The sequence below is a fragment of the Coturnix japonica genome, chromosome 14 (genome assembly GCF_001577835.2).
Source record: "Coturnix japonica isolate 7356 chromosome 14, Coturnix japonica 2.1, whole genome shotgun sequence".
NCBI lineage: Eukaryota > Metazoa > Chordata > Aves > Galliformes > Phasianidae > Coturnix > Coturnix japonica.
The window spans coordinates 4,533,058-4,556,412 of NC_029529.1; the positions used below are offsets into that span (position 1 = coordinate 4,533,058).

Sequence of the window (23,355 nt, forward strand, 5' to 3'; positions counted from 1 at the left end):
AGCAGAAAGCAGCTCCAGAAATGCACAGGCTTTGGGCCCATTGCCTGTGTGTGGGCTGGGCTTGTGAACCATATGGAGAGAAGGGGCTTGGAGGTGCTTCACCCAAGACAGGGCTGCAAACAGTGCAAAACTTGTTAACTCTTATTTATATAATGGCCAATTATCAAGGAGACCACCTGGGGGTCCACAGTTAAACTGGAGCTCTGCTCACCCCAAAACAAAGCACCCACGTTCTGCATCCAGAGCAGTGCAAGGAGATGCATCCTCAGCAGCTCCTGAGGGCAGCACAGCCCTTCCCACCCCCATACATTTCACTTTGAGGCCATTCCTCCCCTGGCTGCACCAGGGACCCCAGGGGCCAGCTGGGATGATTTCAGGGCTGCTCAGCTGCCTGGCTGGGGGTGGGGAGGGTAATCCATATTGCTGAGGTCTCATTGGTATTCTGCAGTTTCAGCTCATTAGCCCTCAGGTGCTCTCAGAGCGGGAGCATTGGAAGTTTCTGGGCTGAGACAGCTATTAGGGGAGGATGGAACACATCTCACACAACCCAATGCCCTGTGTGAACTCACTGATTTATGCTATCGATCTTGAAGGTGCCCACATGCTGCCTGAGCCTTAAAAAAAAAAACAACCCTGCCCTACATACAACCCCAACCACCTTCGGGAAAGGAAGAAAGAAAGAAAAACTGAGCAAAATAAACAACCCAAAGAGCTCCCTGCAGTCAGCTCTCCAGGAGCATCTCCAGCTCCCATCATGACCAGTGAGGGCTGATGGGGGGACAGGTTGCCCATCACAGCCAGCTCAGGGCAGGGCCAGATACCACCCCATGGTGCCATGTCTGCTCTCCTGGGCTGGCTGAGGTGTGATGAGCTGCGCTGTCTCTGCACTGAGGGGTTGTCCTTTGGGTACCCCACCATGTGGCTGCAGGGAAGTGAGAGGGCAGAAATAACCTCTTTGTGCTCGTATTTGAGGCAAACTGAGGGGGGGAAAGGATGGGAAAAAAGAAAAAAACAACAAACTTTTCTCCTAATAGGGGAACTCAATGCGATGAATTTTCTGCTTCTGCTGAAGTTCTCTCCTCGGAGCTGCTGCTACATCTTTAATGGGTCTCGATGCAGCAATTAAGCTGCTAATTGAAACGAGGAGCCTACAAGCTCAGCTCTGAGCCGCCCCCCACCCGCCCTTCGCCGGACCAATACGTGGGAGGCTTCCCTTCCCCTTTCCGTGCACCCCCACCCGTGTCCCCCCTTTCCTACAGCGGGAGGGCTCATAGGGGAAAGACTAGGGATGGGTTGGGATGGAGCCCCTCCTTTAGCAGCCGGGGCTAAAGGAGCCGCGGCCCCGCAGACCCCCGGCGCTGCCCGCTGCCTCCCCCTCGCGGCGGCCTTGGGACGGTGCCCTCGTCCCCTTGATGGCAGCAGAGCGGTATAAAGCACCTGAGTGAGGACCCGACACAACGAGGATGCTCCAATACACCAAGAGGGCACACGGGTGATTCGGGGAGAATTTTATTGAAAACAAGGAGGGGTTGACGGATACAGACTGTGCTCAGTACAGGGCTGGGGGGGCTCCGGGCTGCATCAGAACCATTCAGGTTGGAGAAGACCTTTCAGATCCAAAAAGCAACTTCAACCCACCCCCACCATGACACCAAACCACATCCCTCAGTGCCACATCTCCACGGTTCTGGAACAGCTCCAGGGATGGTGACCCCTCCTCTCCATGGGCAGCAGTTCCAACACACCATCATTCTCTCAGATAAGATTTTTTCCCTAATATTCTCTCCCACCCCAAGGCCAAGTGGTGGGCACCACATCTATCATCACCCCCATGCATGGCAGGAGGACACAAGCAGCAGGACCCAACCAAGCAGCAAAGCTCCATCCATGGGTCCCAATCCCCCCACCCCCACCATGGTATCACCTGGTACATGAAAGGGCAGGTGCTCCCCTTCCCCAAAACTAAGTCAGGACTTTCTCCATGAGAAGAAAAGCAAGGAGATAAAGGAAAAACAAAAGCTTAACAGCAAATCAAAAGGAATCCAAAGCAACCAACTATGGGAAAACCTACAAGTGAGCATCTCAGCTGCCAAGCTGTCCTACCAGGCTGGTGATGTGTGATTTCAGGGAGCACTGGGTGTTTTGAGGGGTGGGATTGAAGGGGAGGCGTGGAGAGCATCAGCCATGTTATTGGGCACAGGGAGGCAGGATAGGAGCTAAGGGTCAGCCCAGGGCAGGGCAGGGTTTGCTTACACTGTGCTGTGCCCACCTGTGCCATTTCCTATGGACTGAGGGGACAGGGTAAGACATGGGGGAAAGTCACCATGTGCTGCCCTAAGCCCTTCCCCTGGGAGCTGAACCACAGCCCAGCCTGGCTCCATCCCAAAGGGTGCGGGGCTGTGGGGTCAGTAGAACACAATGCTTCAGCAAGGGGAAAAAGGACCTTGAATAAGAGGAATGCACCCTCACATCCACAGCTCCAGGGCAGGAAGTTCAGGAAGAAGTGTGTTAGGTTGGGGTTTTTTTTTGTTTGTTTGTTTTTGAAGATTCAATTCAAAAATAGATTCATTTCTTCTTACAAAAGAAATCAATATCTTCGGGCAGTTTGTCTTCAAGCAACTTCAGCCACCACCCCAAATCTCACCAGGAAACTGCTGGTCACAGCACCACAATTGCTGGCCACCACATTGACATTCACACCATCATCACTGATTTAAAAATATATAATATATATAGAGAGAGCACACACACAAATATATTAGAAAAGGAAAATCCCTCTGAAAACTCAGTCTATTAAAAATAAAATAAATCCACAGCGGTGCGTTCACTCTGCGGTCCCTCCTCCCACCCACACAGAAGGGCTTTAATTTATAGCAAGTGCAGTAAAACCCAGAAACATGTCACAAAGTCCATTATATATATAGACACAAAATGTACAACCGGCAGCAGCCCCTGTGCTGGGCTGTCAGGGGTTGGGGCTGAGACGACAGCCGTGGCCACAGATGGAGGCAGTGATGGGGTCACAGTGTGAGGTCTTACATGAGCCCCAAAGGGGGGGAAGAGGATGGAGAGGTGGAGCAGCATCCTCCTTGCAGGATGAGGAGTGGTGGTAGATGCCCACCGTCCCCACCTCCTCCAGTGCGATGCAGCCCCAAGGTGGGCACAAAGGAGAAGGTCCACGGAGGAAGCAGGAGAGCAGGGGCTGCCGCTCATGGTGGGGTAAAGTGGTGGGAATATGCTTTTATTCCTCTGCAGGAGGGCAGTGGATCACACAGTGAAGGGGGTGCCAGGCCTGGGGCTGTGTGGAAGGGTCACCCAGATGCCATCAAGATGGCTTTGTGCAGGGACAGCAGAGTGCCCACAGAGCCCTGCAGCCTCCTGCAGTGCTGCTCAGGAACGTGAGGCAGGGAGCCAAGCAAAATGCTGGGGAAGGGGCTGGGGGCAGAAGCACAGCAGCATTTTCTCTTTGCCAACCTCAGGCAGCAAAGGGAAAGAAAGGCAGAAGTTCCCCCACACACGGTGCCGAGGTTGGACACTGTGGGCACCATCCCCCTCCCTGTGCCCCCAGCATTTGAAAGGGTGAAGGTGTTGGCTTCCAAGGCTCTTCCTCGAAGAATTCAGGCAAAGAGAAAAGAGACTGCGATGGGGGCTGTGCCCAGAGCTGTCCGGGGGCTGAGAAACACAAGTTGTGCAAACCACCACGAATTCAAGTCCACATCTGCTCCTCCGTGGGGACTGCATGGAACAGTGGGGCTCCAGTTAAGAGTCCTCCCCGAGGATCTCTGTCACAAAGGAGGCCATGTCAGTCTCTTTGGTGTCGTGTAGGGTGAAGAAGGGGTGCTCCTGTCAACAAGAAGCAAGGCATCAGTCATGGCCCAGCAGGGAGCAGTTCAAAAGCAGCCCCAGGAGTGTCACAGCACTGGCCAAGTGGGCACCAGCATCACCTACAGGCTGACCTTCCCCTTAACACCCACAAAACTCAATACACTGCTGTACCTTAGACACACTGTGCCCATCCCACCGTGTGCCTGGAAATCACCCCTGTGTCCTGCTGTACCATTTGGCCAGGCCCTTTTACCCCAACACATTTCACATACCAGATGAAGGCCAGCAGACACAGCCCCCAAACTTACCATAAGTTCTAAATAGTTCATTCGCTCAGCGGGGTTCTTCCTTAAACTGAAGGGAAAAAAAAAAAAGAAAGAAAAAAAGAGGCTGTAGGATCTTTCATTATACTTTTTCCCCCCCCCCCACATGTGGTCTATCTGAAGAGACCTCCCCCTTCCCCAACCACACCTCACTTTGGATGGGCAGCACCCACTCCCACTCCTCTCTGAGCTGAACCACGTGGCCCTGTAGCACACAGGCAGGGAACCACAAGGGCAGATTTGGGGTTATGCCAAACCCAGAAACACGCAGCCCTGCTGGGAAGGAGAGGAGGCAGCTTCCCATCACACCACCCATCCCAGGGCTTGGGGGCACCTCCAAGCAGGCCAGGAGCAGGGGGCACCCAAGGGGAGCAGCTCCTGCATGTGGAACCCACAAAACCACAAACCAGGTTCACCCAGAGGCACCTACATGCTGCCAGAGGGCTGTTCCACCACCACACTGCCAGAAACCACCAACACTTGAGCAGCGCCAATGGTAAAACGGGAAGAGAAACCTCAGTGCCTTCCAAGCAGCCTGAATGAGTCACACTGAGAGCAAAACCCCTTTGGGCAACAAAACCCAATCCTGCTGCAGCAGATACACCAGCTCGTTACAGCAAGGAGGGGAGAACCAGGCTCCAAAGCCAACCCCAGCCCTGCACTTTGCTCACACACCAGCCCAGTCTCTGCCACACTCACCACTGTGCCGTGAAGTCCACAAACTCCTTGGAGAAGCGCTCGGCAGGCAGCTGGGGTGAGGGCTCCTCCACCACCTGCTTCAGCTGCTGGAACGGGGTGCCCCAGGACTCGTAGGGGAAGCGCAGGATGGCCAACTCGATCTGGGGACAGGGACACTGTGAGACACTGGGGCTGCCCCACATCAGAGGCTGCACAAGTGTAGATTCAAGTTGAAAAGCCTCCCTCCTAACAAACCATTTTCAATTCGGGTCATACTGCCTTCTCCCCTACCCCCATTTTTGTAATACAAAGACCTTAAGGCAAAAAAAAACCAAAAACTTCCTTTTGAAGCCTGCTCAGCAAATTAATGCATTTACAGGAAGCAGACAAATCTATGTAAAACAGGGTTATTTAAAAAGATGTCAAAGCAGTGTTGATGCTACTTCTGCTCTGGCTTCTGGAGTGCTCATCTCACCATGACCTGCCCTCTGGGCTGCAGGCTGTATGAGCTAGGCACAAAGAGATCCATGAGCCCAAGAGGAAGTGAGCTTTAGAATACAACTTAAGATGATCTTTGCCAAACTGCTGCAGCTATTCCTGCTCCACCATTCATTCCAGCAGGAAAAAGCCCATAGCAGCTCTTGGGCCAAGAGATGGGATGTAAGAAATGAATAAAGCTAGGATCAGTCCTGCAGCTCAACAGCCCTAAACAGGGCTGGTCTTCGATCAACCTCCCTCCCCCACAGAAATATAAAAAACAAAACAGGAAGGCAGCCCAGGAGAAAGGTATTAGAGGGAATGAGGTCGGGGCTCCATCCAGCTGCAGGCTGGCAGGCTTTCAGCAAGGTCCCCTCTCCCATCCAGTGCTGGAAGAGTTCAGAGATTTCGTCATTGCCACAATCTCCCACCCCACAGCTTCCTGCACCTCCGAGCAGAGACAGAGCTGATTGCTTTTGCAGCCAGCCCAGCTCTGCTCTGCACAGCACAGGGATAACAAGAGGGAATATTTGTCAGAGAGCTGTGCAGCACACACAGATGTAAGAAGAGTGTCCAAAACAAAACTTACAGCTAAAAAGGTGCAGAAAAACTACAGGGAAATAGTCAAAGCAAGGGATACAGTCTGCTGGAAAGCAGAAGTGTTCCCAGGCAGTGCTCCCTTTGAGCCAGCAGCTGGGATTTCCTTTGTCCTTCTGTGCCAGATTTCAGCTGCTTTCTGAAAGATTCTTGCAGGAGGCAGAGGAACCATCCTGAGCAGCTGCAATTTTGGAACTGAAAGCATTTCCCCTTCCTGTTGGCTGCTGCGAGCTGCCCCACAGGCCGGGCTGCTGCTAACCACACACACCACCCCAAGGTTGGAGCCCCCACCACAGACCCCAGCATCACAGTGCCAATGTGTTACCATTGTGATCCCCAGACTCCAGACATCAGACTTCACATTGTAGCCCTTCTGGTTCAGCTCAGGATTTATTCTTTCTGGCTGCAAAAGCAAAATGGAAGATATTACAGCTCTGTCTCATTTTCACAGTGCAAACCACACACAGCCCATCTCTGTCTCCAAAACCCAGGTTGGGTAGATTCACCTGGCACACGTCCCCACAGAGGCAGGGTTTGAGGTTACATATGCAAGCACCAGTGAGAGCCACGTCCAACTCCACATCACCTCCACCACAAGCATTCCTCTCCTCTATACCATGTGCCTGGTTCCCCACACCAGTGCCATGGATGGCAATGAAATGATCCTACCAATGAAAGCCCATTTTCTAGCCAAGAGCAGCCTTCCAACCCTATAGGGTGGGTTGATAGTTGGATTAGATTATCTTAGTGATCTTTTCCAGCCTTAACAATTCTACAGTTCCACCCAACATAACCAGCACCACACAGGCTTTCAACCTCTTGCAAATGAAAGGGGGCACAGGAAGAGTCTGCAAAATGGATGCAAATAGGGCAGTAGTAGAGTCCCCATCCCTGGAGGTATTCCAGAACCACATAGATGTGGAACTGAGGGATGTGTTTTGGTGTGATGGTGGGATGGGTTGGCATTCGCAATCTCAGAAGTCTTCTCCAACCTTAATGATTCTATGAGCATATTAAACAGCAGGGCTTACAGGGAGGGGAATCTCATCCTTGGAGGGCACTACTGAGTCAGGAAACCCAGAGCACGCTGTAATGGTTTCAGCCTCAGGACAGAGGTGAACCAAGACCAGTTTCTAAGCATCAGCCTCCTTGAGGCAAGGCTGGATGGGTCACACATGAGCACACTTACAGCCATGTATGGTTTGCAGCCAGCATCCATCGTCTTTGCCACTGAGTCCACCAAGTAGCCACTGATCCCAAAGTCACACATTTTCACATGTCCCTCCTTGTTGATGAGCACATTGGAAGGCTTCACATCTACAACAAAGAACAAGAGAACAGATGGTGCTTTTGTAGAGGTATCATGGAGCCTGGGATAGCACAAGAAACTCCCTGATGACCTGAGGGAGAACGGAAGGGATGAGGATGGAGAAAACAGGAACAAACCTCCCCCCTTTTGCCCTTATGCAGTTGAAATAAGATGCTGTGGTGCCTACACGCAGTTCCTCAGAGGGAATTTATATACCAAACACAGCCTTGAAAACTCAACCAAGCTCTCAGGACAGCTCGTCTCAGGCCCATCATGACCTGTGCACAAGTACACAATGAACTGTGTTAAGATGAAGAGCAGGACCCAGCTGTTACGATGCCCATCAGTGATTTTCAAGGTCTTCTTCAGCTCTCCCTTTGCCAGAACTACCCAGCCAGGAAGGGTATGGGATTTTGTCCCCAAGGGCTGCCTGCAATGCATCCCAGTACTCAGAGACAGAGATGCCTACAGAAATCTAGACAGTGAGGAATTCAGTCATTATATCCAACCCCTCGTGTGGAAAGGGGAAAGAGAACATCAAGTAAGAAGATGCATGAAGGATACACCTCTGGAACAGGCCTGAGGCATCTAAGTGTGTCCACCATGGCCCCCAAGTGCCACCAGAGCCCAACTTTAGGCATCCCAGAGGCACACATCACACATCTCCTTGCAAGGAGCCTTCCCATAACATATTGCACTGCAGCACACTATGCAAATCCAACTCAACACCCACCTCTGTGTATTACGGACAGTTTACTGTGCAGATGCTCCAGAGCTCGTACAATCTGCAGACAAACAGAGCAAGAGAGCACCATTAGCCACACATAGCTCAGCACTCAGCAAACTCCTATAGGAGTGCAAACCACAGCGTGTGGGGAGTGTGCAAAGCTTAAGGGAGAGGGGCACAAAACTCAGGAGGCACTCACAGACACAGCCATTTTCCCCAAGATGTCTTCTGGGATTGTTTTCTTCTTCTCCAGTACTTTCTTGTAGAATTTATCCAAGGAAGTATCCATGAGCTCCATGCAGATCCACACATCACCCTGCAGGTGGAAAGAAAGTAGCTATAGGGAGTGCTCCAAACCACCCACAGGAGCCAAATGACACAGTGAGGGCAGACAGATGGACACTGCACTTCCACCCAGGGCAATCCAATGTCCCTGTGGTGGAAGTGCTGCCAACCACATACCAACATGCACCTGACAGCAATGGGCACTCATGTTGGAGTGCCACCAATAGCACTTCCAACACCCACTTCCAAGAGTGCCCTACTTGAAATCCAGCCCAGCCCACTGCCAGCATGCTTGGGCACCTGCTGCTGCAGCATGGAAAGGGACCTGCTGCCTCCTGCAACAGCTGGGCCTTGCACCACCTCAACCAGCCCACTTTGGTTGTAGGAAACAAAGGTGGTTTGAGACAGTTTTGTGCATTCAGAGGACAAGCGCAGACCCAAGTTGCTGTGCAACAAGAGCCCCTCACCTCTCGGAATAGGGCTCCATAGAAAGTGACGGTGTAGAAGCAGTCAACCGTCCTCATGGAGATATCCAAGTCCATCAACAGCCTCTTCTGCTCCTGAGTGTTCACTGTGGCACGAATCCTCTGAGAAATATTAAGGAAAAAAAAAGGTTTTGATGTAGGTGGAGTTCTGTAGCCAACGCATCACCCCAGAGATGCCCAGATGACCTCTTACAAACAGCACCATAATGAATGACACCACCTAAGTGCCACATTGGGCTGCAAGGGGACACAGGAGGCTGCCAAATCCAACAAGCCTCCATCTCTGTCCCCATTCTGCCCCACCAGGAGGAAGCCGTTCTCACCTTCACGGCCATGATGGTGCCACTCTGAGCATGCCTCACTTTCTCCACCACACCATAAGCTCCCCGGCCCAGCTCTGAAATAGTCACCAGGTCATCAGCTTCCACCTCGAAGTTCTGTAAGGAAATGGATAATAACAGTCAAACAAAAATCAGGCTGGAGCACATTTACTGTAAAGGCAAAGTTCACTGCTTGCACTTCAGCCACACAGAGCATGCCCAAACCACTGCACCTACAGGATCACAGCAGCCCACCGTGCTTAGAACAGATGCATGTATTTTTGGCTCCTTGGGGCATATTGAATACCACTTTTAAGCCAGAGATTGAGATATACCAAAGGGCACAGTGTCACTGGAAGAGGCCCAAGGCTCAGTGCCTCTCTGCCAGTAAGTTTCTGCACATCCCACGGACAAGTTTCCCCCAACACACATTGCCCTGTAATTGTCTGCTCTGCTGGGCAGGGCATATGCTGCTGGAGTGAGACATGGGCTATTTTTGGAGGCTGCATTCATCGCTCTTAATAAGTTACAGACCTTCTTTCAACCAGGCAGGACTTCATCCAGCCTGCAGCTTCCCTCCGGTTCCAGGGAACAAAAATAACACCAGGATGCCAAACTGACCCAGTAGCAGCAAAGGGTGGGAAAAGCACCATGCAGCATTAGAAGCAGCACTGCACCCAGAGCAGAAGGGCAGCAGCATGCTGAGAGCCAGGGCTACAAGGCTAGTGGCCATGCAAGCCACCAGCCCTACTAATTTGGACAAGATTGGGATGGTGGGAAGCTGAGGGAGGTCAGGGGCTGAGCTCAGCAGGAAGCTGTGCTGCATAGCACAGGGAAGTGGCAACCTGTCCCAGGTGGGACAGAAGATCCAATAGAAGATCCAATGGGGCTACAGGGGGTTCATGCAGCCCCCACCTCACTGCCCTGGGCAGAGGCACAGTGTGGGCTTACAGCTCCTGCAGGGGCCTCCAGGAAGGACCTAGTGGTGCTTTTCAGGACACGTGTTCTAGAATTGTTCCAGGGCATTGTGTTTGTGTTCCTGGCATTTACCCACAGGCTTCCCCAGACGCTGGCAGTTCCCAGCACGCTCCAGGAACCAGCACAGCCCTGCCCAGATGATGAACCAACAAAACCCCACACTGCACCCCTTACCCTCTGCTTCAGATCAAATGGACCCATAGCCACCCTTCATCTCACAACCCAAAGCTGCCCATACACCCACCACTCCTCCATCCCATGTTGTGTTGTTCTGAAGCACCCAGAGCAAACCTGAGCTGCAGATCTCAGGGCAGGCAGGGCACAGATGCAGAACCCCTCGGAACAATGCACAGCAGGGAGGGCACAGCCTGCAGAGCTGCCCCCAGGCTGCAGCTCTCCCATTGCACACACTGTGCCCAAGCTGCTGCATACAGCCTCTCCCCAAGCTACCAGTACACACAACAACAGCTAGAACACAACACCAGCAACAGGGTTGATCCCTGCACCCAGCCCAGGCTGCTTCTCTCCCCTCAAAACCTAAAACCTTGCACCAAGGATGGGACTGACCCCACACCATATTTTTAGGTCACTTGCAGCCCCAGGAGAGCCCGTAACAAGAGAATGAAATAAAAGAGAGGCGGCAGCTATTTCTAGCAGCGTTTTTCATCAGGCAGCTTGGAAAGGATTTGGAGAGAAGCTCTGAGCCCAGCTTCTGGTGGAATGCCAGCAGCAATAGGGACAAAGGGGACGTGGGCTGGGACAGCAGGGCACAGCCAGGCTGGGTAAGAGTGAGGAGGCTGCCAAAGGAGCAGGATCCCATTAAGGACAAAGCCTCACCCCACAAATGCCTGTCCCCCTGATGCTCTCAATACCAGCACAAACCCGCAGCCAACTGTGGAAAGGTCCTGCCTGAGGACACCTCATCCCCTTCCAAAGATGCATCCCAGGAGGCTGCACCAGGAGGACACGCTGGGGCTTAAAGGATGCTTGGGATTGCAAAGATCCAACCTGACAAGGCAGCATGATCCATACTACTCCCATACAGGAGGCAAGCAGACTTGGAAACAAGAACATTGACACGTACTTTGTCTCCAATGGTGATGAAGGTTCTGGAGTCCAGGTTCCTTGGTGGCCTGAAAGGAGAGAAGGAATCAGAAGGAAGCACAACCTCAAAACTCCCCTCCTGCAGTGCCAGGTTTCATGCGCCCCCAGGTGCTTTCAGCCACTGCTTCCCACAGTGCGTTGTTATGGGTGCACACCAGCCCCCTCCAAATGCTCCCAAAGGCTTTCATCGAGCCACCACCACCCACAGAGCCAGCAGGAGCCCAGCAAGCAGCAAGGTGAGGCTGCATCAAAGCTACGAAACCGACCCCATGCGGGGAGAGGAGCAGCTGTCGTGTTTTGACAGGCAGGTGTTGTAACAGCACGGCCACGTCGCCCCAAACACGCCTAGGAAACAACAGGTAATTCCTCTGCACTGAGTCATTTGTGTACTCTTGACAGCCTGTTCCAGGCAGCCTGGCATGCGGAGCAGCCAGCAGCGTCACACTTTGCACAACACCGTGTAGGCAAGTCTTCCTTTATGGCTTTTTTCCCTCCTCATGGCTACCCATTCCCTGCTATTGGCAGTACAGGGTTTAAGGCACACACTGTACTTCTGCCCCTTCTGCACTGCTCCTGTGCTCAAGTCCTCCAACATTGTCAGGTTGGGAACTGGGCAATCTGCTCAGCATCTTCATTCCCATCAGAGCACTGCAGCAGCTTCAAGGAAGTGCTCAGGCTCACAGCAAAAGCATTGGCACTGTGCAAATATTTGCAATGTGCCTTGAAAAGTGCAGAGAAAAGGAATGGTGGGGGCCTGGAACCAGTCTGAACAGGAGTTGCATGCAAGCACCTTGCAAACCACAGCTGACATCTGCTCCAGGGGAAACTCGGACACCAGAGAGCCACAGCCATGGAGAGAGAGAGCTCTGCATGCAGGACTGTCTGCACACCAGGCTGTCAACAGGGAGCTCCCGGCTCCAGGCAATCTGCCCTGCCTGGGGATTCAGAGATGTGCCCCCAGAGAGGGATTCACTGCTCCCCCAGAGCTCTGTTGCTCTCCAGAGAGAGCAGAGCTGAGCAGTGGAGATGCATCATAGAGGAGGAATTTCAGCCATCTGCTTTTTGTCAAACCTAGCGCTACCACCCTGGTCCTGTGTCCTCTCCTTGCCCCCAACATAACAACATACCAAGCAGCAGCAAACAGGGCACAGAGAAATCCCAGTGCCTGAGATGCAGCCAGGCACCAGCCCCAAGCACAGCAGAGGGGAGCAACAAGGCTTCTACATCCTCCTTGCACCAACATGGGCAGCTCAGTGGGTTCACACACAGGCCAAAGCACGGGGCAGGGGCTGCTCTGCTGCACCCAGCACCTTCATCCCTGCTCCAGGTCCTAGCCCTGCAGGCAGCTCCCAGAGGCACACACAATCTGTGTGTGTGCACATGTGCAATTCCTTCTCATAACTGAGAATCCAGAGCTCCAGTTGAAAAACCCCCACAACCAGCTGACGTGGTAACACCTCTACACCCACATGGCCTGAGACAGCTCACTACAGCTCCTAGAACTGGCTGCAGGAGCAGGTACTCACGTGGTGTTGACAGGGGGCTGCTTGATGGGAGGACATGTTATCCTCAGCTTCTTCTTGCCCTTCGCTGCAAGAGAAGATGCACACATAAGCAACGGGCATTTTTATTTATTTATTTATTAAACTTTCCTTCCTTTTGGCACAATTCTGCAGCTCTCACACCCTGCCCTGCTCCCAGCCACCCCCACAGCACTCTTTACCCCCTGTGGCCATTAATGGTTCCTTTTCTGGGGGGATTTCAATTGCTGGCATTTAGAAGAGAGGGTGAAGCTGCTCTGTCTGTTGGGCACTCACCTGGTTTGTGTGGCTCCAGGGATCCCTTGGAATCTGGAAGAGAACAGGGAGACATCAGGTCAGTGCTTACACTCCAAAGCACCTGATACAAAGCATACACCCCTTATGGTGCCAAACAGGAGCACAGGAACATGCCATGGGGCAGCTGGCACCCAGCCCTGCCCTGCACAGCCACCAGATGTCCTCATGCCACTGGCTCTGCCCAGGGCAATGCCAGCACCCCAATGTGCTCCCAGCAGATCCCACTTTGGGAAGCACTGATTTATTTCTCAGCACGCTCCCAGCTGGGCAAGGAAGAGACAGATCCTGTGGGTATGCTGGAGGAGGCAGGGGAGCAGCCAGCCCTGCTCTGTGCCATCAGGACAACGGCCACCAAACCTCATGTACAGCAACTGGCAACTCTGACCCTGAGAGGGAACAACTCATGTGCCACTGAGGGGAACCACAGGGCAGGAGCCACAACACTAGATAAGCACGCACAGGTTGAGACCTTGCACTGAAACAGAACGGAGCTGGAGCCCTGCTCTGCTGCCCCACAGGGGTTGCTGTGGTTTGCAGCACCAGACTCAGAGCCCTGCAAGTCCTCTGTGTGTCTCAGCACCTGCTCCATGAGGCTGCTCCCAACCCCATACACAGCTGGGATGGGACAGGGAGCTATAAATAGCCCTGCCCTGCAAAATACCTGGCTGTGCAAACACGAAGTGCAGCCAAATGGAAGATGATGCCCTCTAGCTCAGCAGCACCTTCCCTTCCTGCAGCCAGGGCAGAGCACAGAGCTGGGACATGGGGCTGCAGCTTCCTCCTGCAGCCAGTGAGAGGGAGATCTCTGCAGAGCAGTCAATCCCATCCCAAGACGCAGACAAGGGCGTGCATGCGTCATCCTGTGGATGCAGAGCTGCTGGATGCCCCCAAACCAACCTCACATTGGGCTCAGCAACTCCTGCTCACTCGATGCATCCCACGCCCTGGGCAGCACCAACCAAATACCCTCCATCTGCCTTCCCCCTTCACACAGCACAGCCCTCACACGAAGCCCTGAAATGCCCCCCATCCTGGCTGCTATTTTACAGCATCTGTTTGCTCTCCCTCTCCCCAATTGCCATAGTAACCCCCAGCAGGAGCACAATGCTCCCTCTGTGCAGCTCCCTGACAGCGCTGGGTTGGAGCACAGCAGTGACTCACACAGGGGGAGCAATGTCCACACTGTGCCAGAGGCTGCAGCATCAGCCCCACAGATCAGGGTCACAGGGAGCTGAACACTGGGATCCATGCACACACCCTTACACACACAGCATCTGCAAGCATGGGGGAGTGGCTCTGTGTAGGATGCCCTGTGCAAGGTCCCTGCACCACACAGGAGGATCACAACGTTTCTGTGCATGGGTCGTGCCCCATGAAGCAGAGCTCACAGTGCTGTAAGGAGGGCCCTGTGCTCTGACAGCCCCAAAACACCACCAGCAGCAACACTTTGCAGGACCAGCAGCATTCCCTTCCCCATGGTTGTGCCCAGCCCCACAAAGCACTTCCTATAGCTGCCAAAGCACCAATTACACAAGCAAGAAAACCCACCTGAGCATATCAGCCCACCCCAAAATCAAATACACCACTCTCCATCTGGGATGCTGCTCCCAAACCCTCAGGGCTGCATCTTCCTGCTCTCCCTGTACCCACCACAGCACCCCACATACCTGCATACTATGCCCACTGCCATAGGAACGCTGCACAGCAGGATGGGCACAGCACGACCTTGCAATTCAATCCCACTGTCCCTGTGGGCAGCTGCTCCCCGCTTCCCAGCAGCTGCCAGGCTCCCAGCACCTCCCTCCCACGGCTGGGATGAGCAGAACGCTCCCCATCGCCTGCAAGCAACGGGATGCTCTTGTTCTGCAGGGCTTCTGCAAGGAGAGGAGGTGCAGCACGGAGCCTGTGACCATCACCCCCTGCTCACAGCAGCTACAGGCCACTTGCATAGCTTGAACGTGACAGCACGTGCACAGGGCAGCCTGGGGACACATCCCTGTCCCTCCCAGCGTTGCACTGGGGACACGAGCAGATTGAAGTCCCCATTGTGGCCACATTCATCACCACGTGATGCCACAAGCACATAACTACATCCTCTATGCTAAGAAAGTCCCCATTTCCTCCTTAAGAAAAAAAAAAAAAAAAGAAAGAAACAGGCATTTCCCCCTCCTTGCACTGCAATCTCCAGCAGCTAAGAGCAGACATTTCCTGGAGCTGCATTCATTCATCACCAAAACCCTCATCTCCAGCCACCACAACTCCAGCCAGGTTCCCCCCCACACCTCCTTCCCAGCAGGTTTGTCTTTCCCCACTAAGTGTGGGTGGAGAGAAGCGAGCAGGGCAACCTGCAGCACTGTCAATACGGCTGTTTGCCCGAGCCGACCTTTGAAATCAAACCTCCCCAGCGCCAGGCTCCAGGTCCAGCCCTGCTGCAGGGCTGTGCTGCTGCTGGGAAAGGGGTTGGAGCACATCCAACCCCCCCACTTTGACCCATGGAGAGATGAAGGGTGGATCCCAGCACTGCAAAGGGAAAACCAGAAGGAATAAAGAATGTAATAAGGAAAAAAAAAAATGATGCAACCTCCACTCAAAGACTGCTAAGGGAATAAGGCAGCACTGAGCTGCCTGCAGGGAGCAAGGTGCTGGCTCTGCTGCAACAGGCGTGTAAAGCTGCTGGAAGAAAACGCTGCCCTGTGAGTTTCCTTGAGCACTGCTGGCTCTGTGCAATGAAGATGCAGAGTTTCAGCCCCGTGCAAAGACACAAAGCAAAGCGGGTTTTGCAGAGCTTTAAAAATAGATGTCTGGCTGCAAAAATAGATCTGCTCGGTGGCAAATGCAGAGCTTCAGCCCCCCACAAAGCAAGCAGAAAGATGGAAATCTGCACGGATTGACCCCAAGGAGTTGCATCGTCTCTTCTGAGCCCTTTGCTCGCTGTTCAGAAGTTGCAACACGTACCTTGCTTCTTGTCCATGGTTTCCCAGAAATGAAGAACAGAAACGGCGCACAGCCGGCAGCGGGGAGCACTGGGGGGGTGAGGAGGTGGGGAGAGCAGAGAGCAGGAGTGTGTTCAGGGTGCTTAGAGGGCAGCAGGGCTGCACGGCTGGATGCAGCCCGCAGTGCAGGGACCCCACGAGCCGAGGGCAGCGGCTCCGCTCCGGTTACACTGGAAAGCTCCAGCAGTTGTACAAACTGCAGCGGTGAAATAGCGGTGACGTCAACAGGAAACCAGGGAGGAGGGAGAGGGGGGGTCAGCAGCTCCGGGAGCCATTGAAGCGCAGCGTTGGCACCGCGCATCCCCATCCAGCCCAATGTTATTACAGGGAGCTGCGCTAAAGACCCCCACGCTCCCTAAAGACCCCCACGGTGCCCCTGCCCACCCCAGCATAGGGCTCAAAGCAATGCAACCCCACAGCCCCGTGCACTATTACTGCATGCAGAGGAGGTTACGGGGGGATGCAAATGCTTGCACCCACGCTCAGTGCCCGCAGCAGCATTGCTGGGCAGCACGAGGCCAGGTTTCTGAGCGCTGCAGGTGCAGCACTAATTGCTGTGCCACTAACAACCATTACCACAACAAATAGTGGAAATATTGTTCCATGACAATACCAGCAGCTATTCCCGGGTGACAACTGGGACGGCGGCTCTGCTGGCAAAATATAAACGGCTGCGTGGATTTTGCTTGGAGATAACATGGGAGGGGTGGAGAAATCGCCCACTTCTCCTCATGCATGCACACAGAGCGTGGCACAGCATCACTGCTCTCCCCTTTTCCCCTCCAAAACCAACACTGCTAAGAGCAGGGACAAAAAAAAGTCAGAGGTCGAGGTGAAGGCACATACCAACGCCATGAGCAGCTCTGAGCTTAAATAGTGCTCATACGCATCCCAGGAGGACCGTAGGAGGTGTTTTCTGGGAGCCATCCCACTCCTGGGATACGGTTTCAAGCAGAGATGATCAGTGCACACACAGGATGCTGATGCAGAGCTGCTCTCAGTGGCACTGCGCCTATCCCCATGGGGGACAACACTGCCATGTCCCCCCTGAGCATTATTACAGCTGCTCCACAACGATGTGCCCAGCACAGGATGGAGACGCTCTGTGAATTCAGACAGCATCAGAACAACGGGCTGGGAAATGCCATTTCCTCAGAGCTGACCCCACTGGGTGCCCACAGCCACCGCCCCACTGCCGGGCTATGGGAAATCAAAGCTCAAAACCTCACCCACCGCTCCCTGCTGGGCTTCAATGAGGGGAAGAGCACACCCTTAACAACAGCAATGAGCTCAAGCAGCAGCCCACTGCCAGACCCTCTCCCACCCTTCCCCTGCTCACACACTCTTTGCACACATCCCGGGGTGGATGGGGCCAGAGGCACCAGATAGATGCTCTGGGCTAGCAACAGAGCCTGGGACCCAACATCTCCCAAAGCACACAGACCCCAACAGCTCAGGAAAACCCACCAGCACATCCCACACTACACCAGGAGAACTCAGAAGCAGCCCCCAGCTGGATTTACACTGTGGCATGACCGGACACACTGCACACATACTAAGAGTGGTGCAACCAAACCCATGCAAAACCCCAGTGCAAAGCAGCTGCAGAGCATCTCCTGGGAGCAGCTCCTGAAAGCACCATCCATCACTGCCAGCATCACCAGTGGGGCAGGAAATCCCACTGCACCTGAACCCCACCTGCAGCAGTACATGTATTTCTGCCCTGCAGACCCGATGGTGTCATCCACTGTTTCTAGCCCCACTTCACCCCTGGTTACTTTTATGCACACAGCTAAAACAGATGAAAGGAGCAATGCAGGGTGCGCCCACTGCTCACAGCGCTGCGCTCTGCTCCAGCCCTGCACATCTCCTGCCCTCCCCCCCACGGCTCCTCAATCCCAGGGACAGACAGAACCCACGTCAGCCCCAGCTGCTGGGGCAGATCAAATCCCTACCAGTACAGAATATGAGCTCAGCAGGCATGCAGAACTCACAGCAATCATTCCTCCTACCTCCCTCACCACACACAGCTGAGCATCATCCGCAGAAATGCCCCTTTTTGCCCCATGGCTGCCCCAATGTGCAGCAGCAGGAAGGGCACAGCTCCCATTCTGGAAGATCTGAATTCATTTTTCTCTGCATCGTACCCAAAGCTCCAGTGGGAAGCAGCATTTCCTTCCAGCAGAGAACCCAGGAAGGCTGCACCTCACACAGGGGCTGCTGCTGAGCATCCGGCTCAGCCCTGGGGCTGACTCAGTGCTTCCAAGAACCGTTTCCACTTCTAAACAGAAATTAATTAAAAATTAAACGAAAACACCCTTTTTAAAAGCAAACAAACAAATAAAAAGACAAACAAAAAAAGCCCACTGAGGGCTGAGCCTGAAAGCAGTGCTTTTGCTCGGTGGAAAGGAGCAGGATGCAACACGGAGCTGGGAGGAGACGGAGCAACGTCAAAGCTGTGTGACACAGCACGGGGAACGGCTGTAAAACCCCTGGGGAAACCCAATGAGAAACGATCCAAAACTGAGGGAGAGCTCCTGCAGGAACGTGGCATGCAGGAGGAGAAGTGGCACAAGCAGGAGAGCAGCTGGAAGGGAGCACTGATAGCATGCACCAGGCTGACAACCAATAGCCTCCATCCAGCGCCTCCTTCAGTCACCAGCCCCATGCCAAGCAGCAGCACAGCCAGCCCTGCTACAAGGCAAGGGAGCACACAGCCCTACAGGGGTCAGCTGCCCTGCAGTGAGCTGAGGATGCTCAAAGCCAAAAGTCACAAGGGTTGACCCAAAACACAGACAGGACACACTGGAGAGGCTGCAAAGCTACAATGCAAAGCTACAATGCAAAGCATGCTCCACTGCCTCCTTTTTTGGCAGCGTGCTGCTGCTTCCAGCCCTCGGGGAAACAAGCACTGCCAAAGGGAGCACAGCACAGAGATATCTCTGTGCATCTGCAGCCTTCATGCTGCACTGTGCTCAGGTCCTGCGAGCAGCGAACTGTTGCAATGGGGACAGCAATCCATGGGGTGTGACGGGGGCACAGGGCAGCCAAGGTGACACCAGCACAGGGTGATCAGGTTTAACTGCAGAGACCAAGGAAACCTCAAAAGCCTCTGCAACAAGCGTGTGTGCACTAAGCACACCCCGCAGCTGCGGAGGTTTCACAAGCAGAAGTGGAATGGGTGCATGGGGCTGCTGCCTCACCCCAGTGGCACTCCAGCACCAGACCCTTCCTTTCCTCTTTGGCTGAAGTGCAACTTGGCAGCAGATCAAGAAGGAAAACGAGCCTTGCACAGCAGTGGGGGATTTCTAACTCCAGAAGTGAGTTTCTTAAAAAGGCTCTGCGGGGAACACATCCGGCCTGTGCAGGAGGAGCCACGTCACTTTTTGGTGGCTGCACAGAAGCCCTTGAGGTGGAGCAGCAGGAAGAGCTGTGGGCTCAGGACAGGAAAGCCCAGCAAAGGGACACAGCCTGAGCACAGCTCTGCTCACTGCAGGGACAGCAGCAGGACCCAGACTGGCTGCAGATGGTTTGAATTCCTTCCTGGAAATCTGAACCCTCAGGATGCACAAGAAGCGATAATGACAAGCTTTCCATTTCCTAATAATGTCAGCCACTCTGAGGCAGAGAGCATCCTGCACCCATGGTCAGAGACATGCAGCACATCCATCACACAGCTGCACGGGATGTGCAGTGCCAAACCACAGCCCAGGTCAGAAGCCTCTGACAGCAGCCAGCCTTCAGTGAGAGCTCTGCTTCCTCCTTCCCTAAAGGAGATTTCTTTTGGTGGTGGTGTGAGGAGCAGGAAGGGTGGTTGCTCCGCAAACAGTTTCTGGTAGGTTTGTGTCTCCTCCTCATCCTGCTTACTCTTCCTTTTGAGTTATGTTTTTAAAGCAAAGCTGTCCTCTGAATATCTGAATGTGATATACATTTATATACAAGCACTTCACCTGAGATGCTGAAGCCAAGCAGGAAGCAATGGACAGAGCTGGAGCAATCTTGCTGCAACCCATGGGGGACAGATATCTGCCAGCTCCTCCTCTCCCCCCAGTAGCTCACAAGATGATGGTGACAGCCAGCTGCTGCCAGCTGCTTTCCTATGAGGAGTCATGAAGCCACAGAGCAGAGGGACCAGGGATGTGGAGACATCATCACATGCACCCAATGTCATGCTTTCCCACTTCAGAGAAACCTCAACCCCTTAAACTAACCCTGTTGGACGGTCTGGCCCCACTCATCTCAAAGCTGTGGGGCTGCTGCAGCAGCTCTTAGAAGCAGCACTCTGACCTCCAGCTGCCTGCAGCCAGCACAGTGCTCACCACTGTGCCCTTACATCACAGCATTCCCCTTAATCTGCAGCACATGAGGGCAATTCCTATAATGCCCAAAGCAACATCCATCCATCCATCCCCTCCTGCAATAGGGATGCAACAAAGACACCGCAGCTCACCCTAAAGACAGAAATGCAGCCTTGATGTCACACCTGAGCTGTGAGAGGGCTCTGCCTGCAGCCCCTGGTCCACAAACCCCCATTCCTGCTGAGGACAGGGCAACAGAGCCCAGGACCCACTGCCAAAAGGGGACAGCAAGGTGCTGGGGTGGTACCTACAGCTGTGCCCAACTGCTGGCATGTTCTTTAGGGAGGAAGGAGAGGTTGGAGGGGGAGCAGTGTAAAGGACCTGAAGCTGTGCCCCTTCCCTGGACACTCCTTGGGATTGCAAATAAAAAGAATAGGAAGAAGAATGGGAACTTTCAGTTTCCACCATAAATTTCAGAAAAAGCCCTTTCTGCCACTCCAGAGCCTCTGGCTCAGCCTCCAATTGCACCAAGCCCCACACATACCCACAAGCAGCCCTGAGTCACACACCAGTAAAACCCCAAACTTTTGGTTGGTGAATTAAAACCTCCCCCAAACAACAGATCTCACCCCATTGCTCCTCCAGCAAACAGCCTGCCCATATCAGCACAGTGACAGCAAAACAATGGGGTCAAAACCCCACAGTGCCCCCCAGCCACAAAATCAGTCCAGAAAGCAGAGAACCCACCCGACCCCACAGCACAGAGGGTCGCACAGCTCCTAAAACACCTGAGGCTGTGCTGCTGTATGGGACAGACAGGAGAGCTTGGGCACATTGGAGCAAACCCCAGCGCTGCTGCTCGGCACTCCACGTTATCTCGCATCCCATCCCCACACATCTCACCCCGCGAGGGATCAGATCCGGGCAGTGGGAAGAGGAAGAAAGCCGAGATGCTGGCACTAAGCCCTGCGTAATCCCCACAAGGTGTTTATCTCAGCAGCTATGTTTAGCGCCAGGATCGCTCCCGCCCGGCTCCATTCCTATCACGCGTGTCACGGGCGGCCACGCGCAGCCCCAAACACTCCGGAGGCAGCAGACGGGCCCCGTGACTACACCCGAATGACGGCAGCGAGCTTTGGGGCGGAAGGATCCATGAGAGCCCCAACTCGTTCTCCTTTGAACCACGGAACGCAAAGCGGCACCACCCCAACAGCACCAAACCCCCCTGGAAGGCAGCGGGTCCCGCTCCGCGCTGCACATACCCACATCCATCCCACCAGCACCACTAGGAAGCAGCCAACAAACCATGTGCAGGGCAACGAATAGCAGAGAGAGAAGCAAAACGCAGCGATAATCCCACAGCTCTAGGAAACAAACGGCCCAGCCGCGGTGCGGAGCGCATCCCGCATCGCATCCCGTACTGCATCCCGCATCGCATCCCGTACTGCATCCCGCATCGCATCCCGCATCGCTCACCTCTGCCGTCCATCCCTCCATCCACGCGCGTTCCCGACGAGGTGCGGGGCCGGGCGCGCTCCCGAGCGCCTTTTGAGCGGCCCCAACCCGCAGCCGTGAGTCAGCAGCTCCGCTCGCAGCGCCGTAAATCGCTGCTGATTCACAACCCCCCCCCCTCCTCCTCCTCCCGCTTACACAGCAAACAGGAAACTCAGGTCCACATTCCCTCCGTTTAAGACACGGAGAGTTTTATGGGGGGGGGCGGGGAGAAGGGGAAGGGGGGAAAAAAGCAGCGGTCACGCCGAGGTGCTTCATTGCTCACATGGAGCCTGACCGAGACTTTCCAGAGCATCGCTCCGCAGCGAGGAAACCCCCCGCATTGCATTGAATTGCATTGTATTGCATTGCATTGCATTGCGGTGATAAGCGGGCACGCCCCGCGTGTCCCCCACCCACCACCACAATACGACCCCTCCTCTCTCAATCCCCCCCACCCCACTCAGGGCTCATCTAAACGACGTGTCACAGACACAGCGCCGAGCTCCCACCGCCACGTTGAGCGGGGAGGGATCCAAACCCACCCGTGTCCTCCCCGACGGCCCCACGCACAACACGGGGATGCCCCACGCTCAGGACACAGCGTGGGCTGCAGGCACAGAGCACGGCAGCCCCCAAAGAACCACGCAGAGCCCCAACCCGCATCCCCCGCACACCGAACCGAACCGAACCCCGCTCGTACCTCTGGGCACAGACATGACGGCCGACGGCCCCGCAGCGCTGGGGCACAAGGCGATACCCGGCACTGTCCCAACCTGCGCGACGGCGGCGGGGGATGAACAGCGAAGGGGCGGGGCTTAAAGGGTTTGGACACGCCCCCTCGCGGGGGAAGCGCCATCGTGATTGGGTAGAACGGTGGAGTGGGTGGAGCTTCCGCCCTGCCCGCCTCCGCCAGGGGAATTTTATGGTTGTCGGGTGAGGTGGAGAGAATGAAGTGAGTAGGGCGGGCAAAATGGAGCTGCCCTGCGGGGGGATGAGCCCAGCGGGGCCAGCAGAGCCCCCATAACACGGGACGCTTTTGTATCTTTCCCTTTAGGGAACGCACTGATTGGAGCTTTACCTATATGAGCACATCACCACAATGCCAAGGGAACTTGGACCGCCTTGTGTCCCAGTTACCTCCGTGTAAGTGCAGGAAATGGGAGCCTGCTGGGAACAGCCTGGGCAGGTGCAAGCAGCACCCTCTGCCTTGAAGGAGAAGCCGCAGCTCGTAACACCCTCCATCCATTCGTTTGCAGGATGTTAAACAACAGCCGTGTGCTGCTTTGCACGCTCCAGCATCAGCTGTGGGGCAGCCAGGACCCTGCACAGCCCCTTTGGAAAATCCCCCACCTATCTGCCCCTGCGTGCATCAGCATCACCTGCCCGGGCACGTGCTGGGCAGGGCTGATGCAAGGGGGGACCCGCAGCAGCCACGTCACCCTGCACAGGGATAAGTGATGCCATCGCATTCCCATGGGATCCCATTGCTGGGGTCTCCCGTGAACCAGCCCTGACCTATCCTGCAATCTGCTCTATGGGGAGCAATCTTTGCAGGCAGAAATTTCCCAGCGTGATCCAAACCGCTACGAAGGAGGGGTGGGAGCAAACGCAGCCCTCGTGCAGT

General features: G+C 54.5%; 1 protein-coding gene across 3 annotated transcripts; it reads right to left on the reverse strand.

Annotated features, from left to right (window-relative positions):
- Positions 1–1,493: 1,493 nt before the first annotated feature.
- MAP2K3 (mitogen-activated protein kinase kinase 3) lies at positions 1,494–22,539 on the reverse strand. Of its 3 annotated transcripts, none has more exons than XM_015876959.2 (13): positions 22,432–22,539; positions 12,926–12,958; positions 12,635–12,698; positions 11,089–11,137; positions 9,030–9,143; positions 8,689–8,808; positions 8,136–8,252; positions 7,943–7,994; positions 7,090–7,217; positions 6,226–6,303; positions 4,848–4,987; positions 4,134–4,179; positions 1,494–3,843 (listed from the first exon to the last, which is right to left on the reverse strand). In XM_015876959.2, exons 1-13 carry the CDS (start codon positions 22,445–22,447, stop codon positions 3,760–3,762), a joined length of 1,041 nt encoding a protein of 346 aa, XP_015732445.1. In that variant the 5' UTR covers positions 22,448–22,539; the 3' UTR covers positions 1,494–3,759. The 3 variants fall into 3 exon arrangements, with proteins under 3 accessions (XP_015732445.1, XP_015732448.1, XP_015732446.1); XM_015876962.1 differs by lacking the exon at positions 22,432–22,539 and adding an exon at positions 21,714–21,834; XM_015876960.1 differs by lacking the exon at positions 22,432–22,539 and adding an exon at positions 15,902–16,123.
- Positions 22,540–23,355: the final 816 nt, after the last annotated feature.

Coding starts and splice junctions, on each gene's coding strand:
- MAP2K3 (XM_015876959.2), bottom strand. Junction 12,699..12,925: donor CCTGGAGCCACACAAACCAG/GTGAGTGCCCAA, acceptor CTTCTCTTGCAG/CGAAGGGCAAGAAGAAGCTG. Junction 7,995..8,135: donor TGGGGAAAATGGCTGTGTCT/GTGAGTGCCTCC, acceptor GTTTGTCTGCAG/ATTGTACGAGCTCTGGAGCA.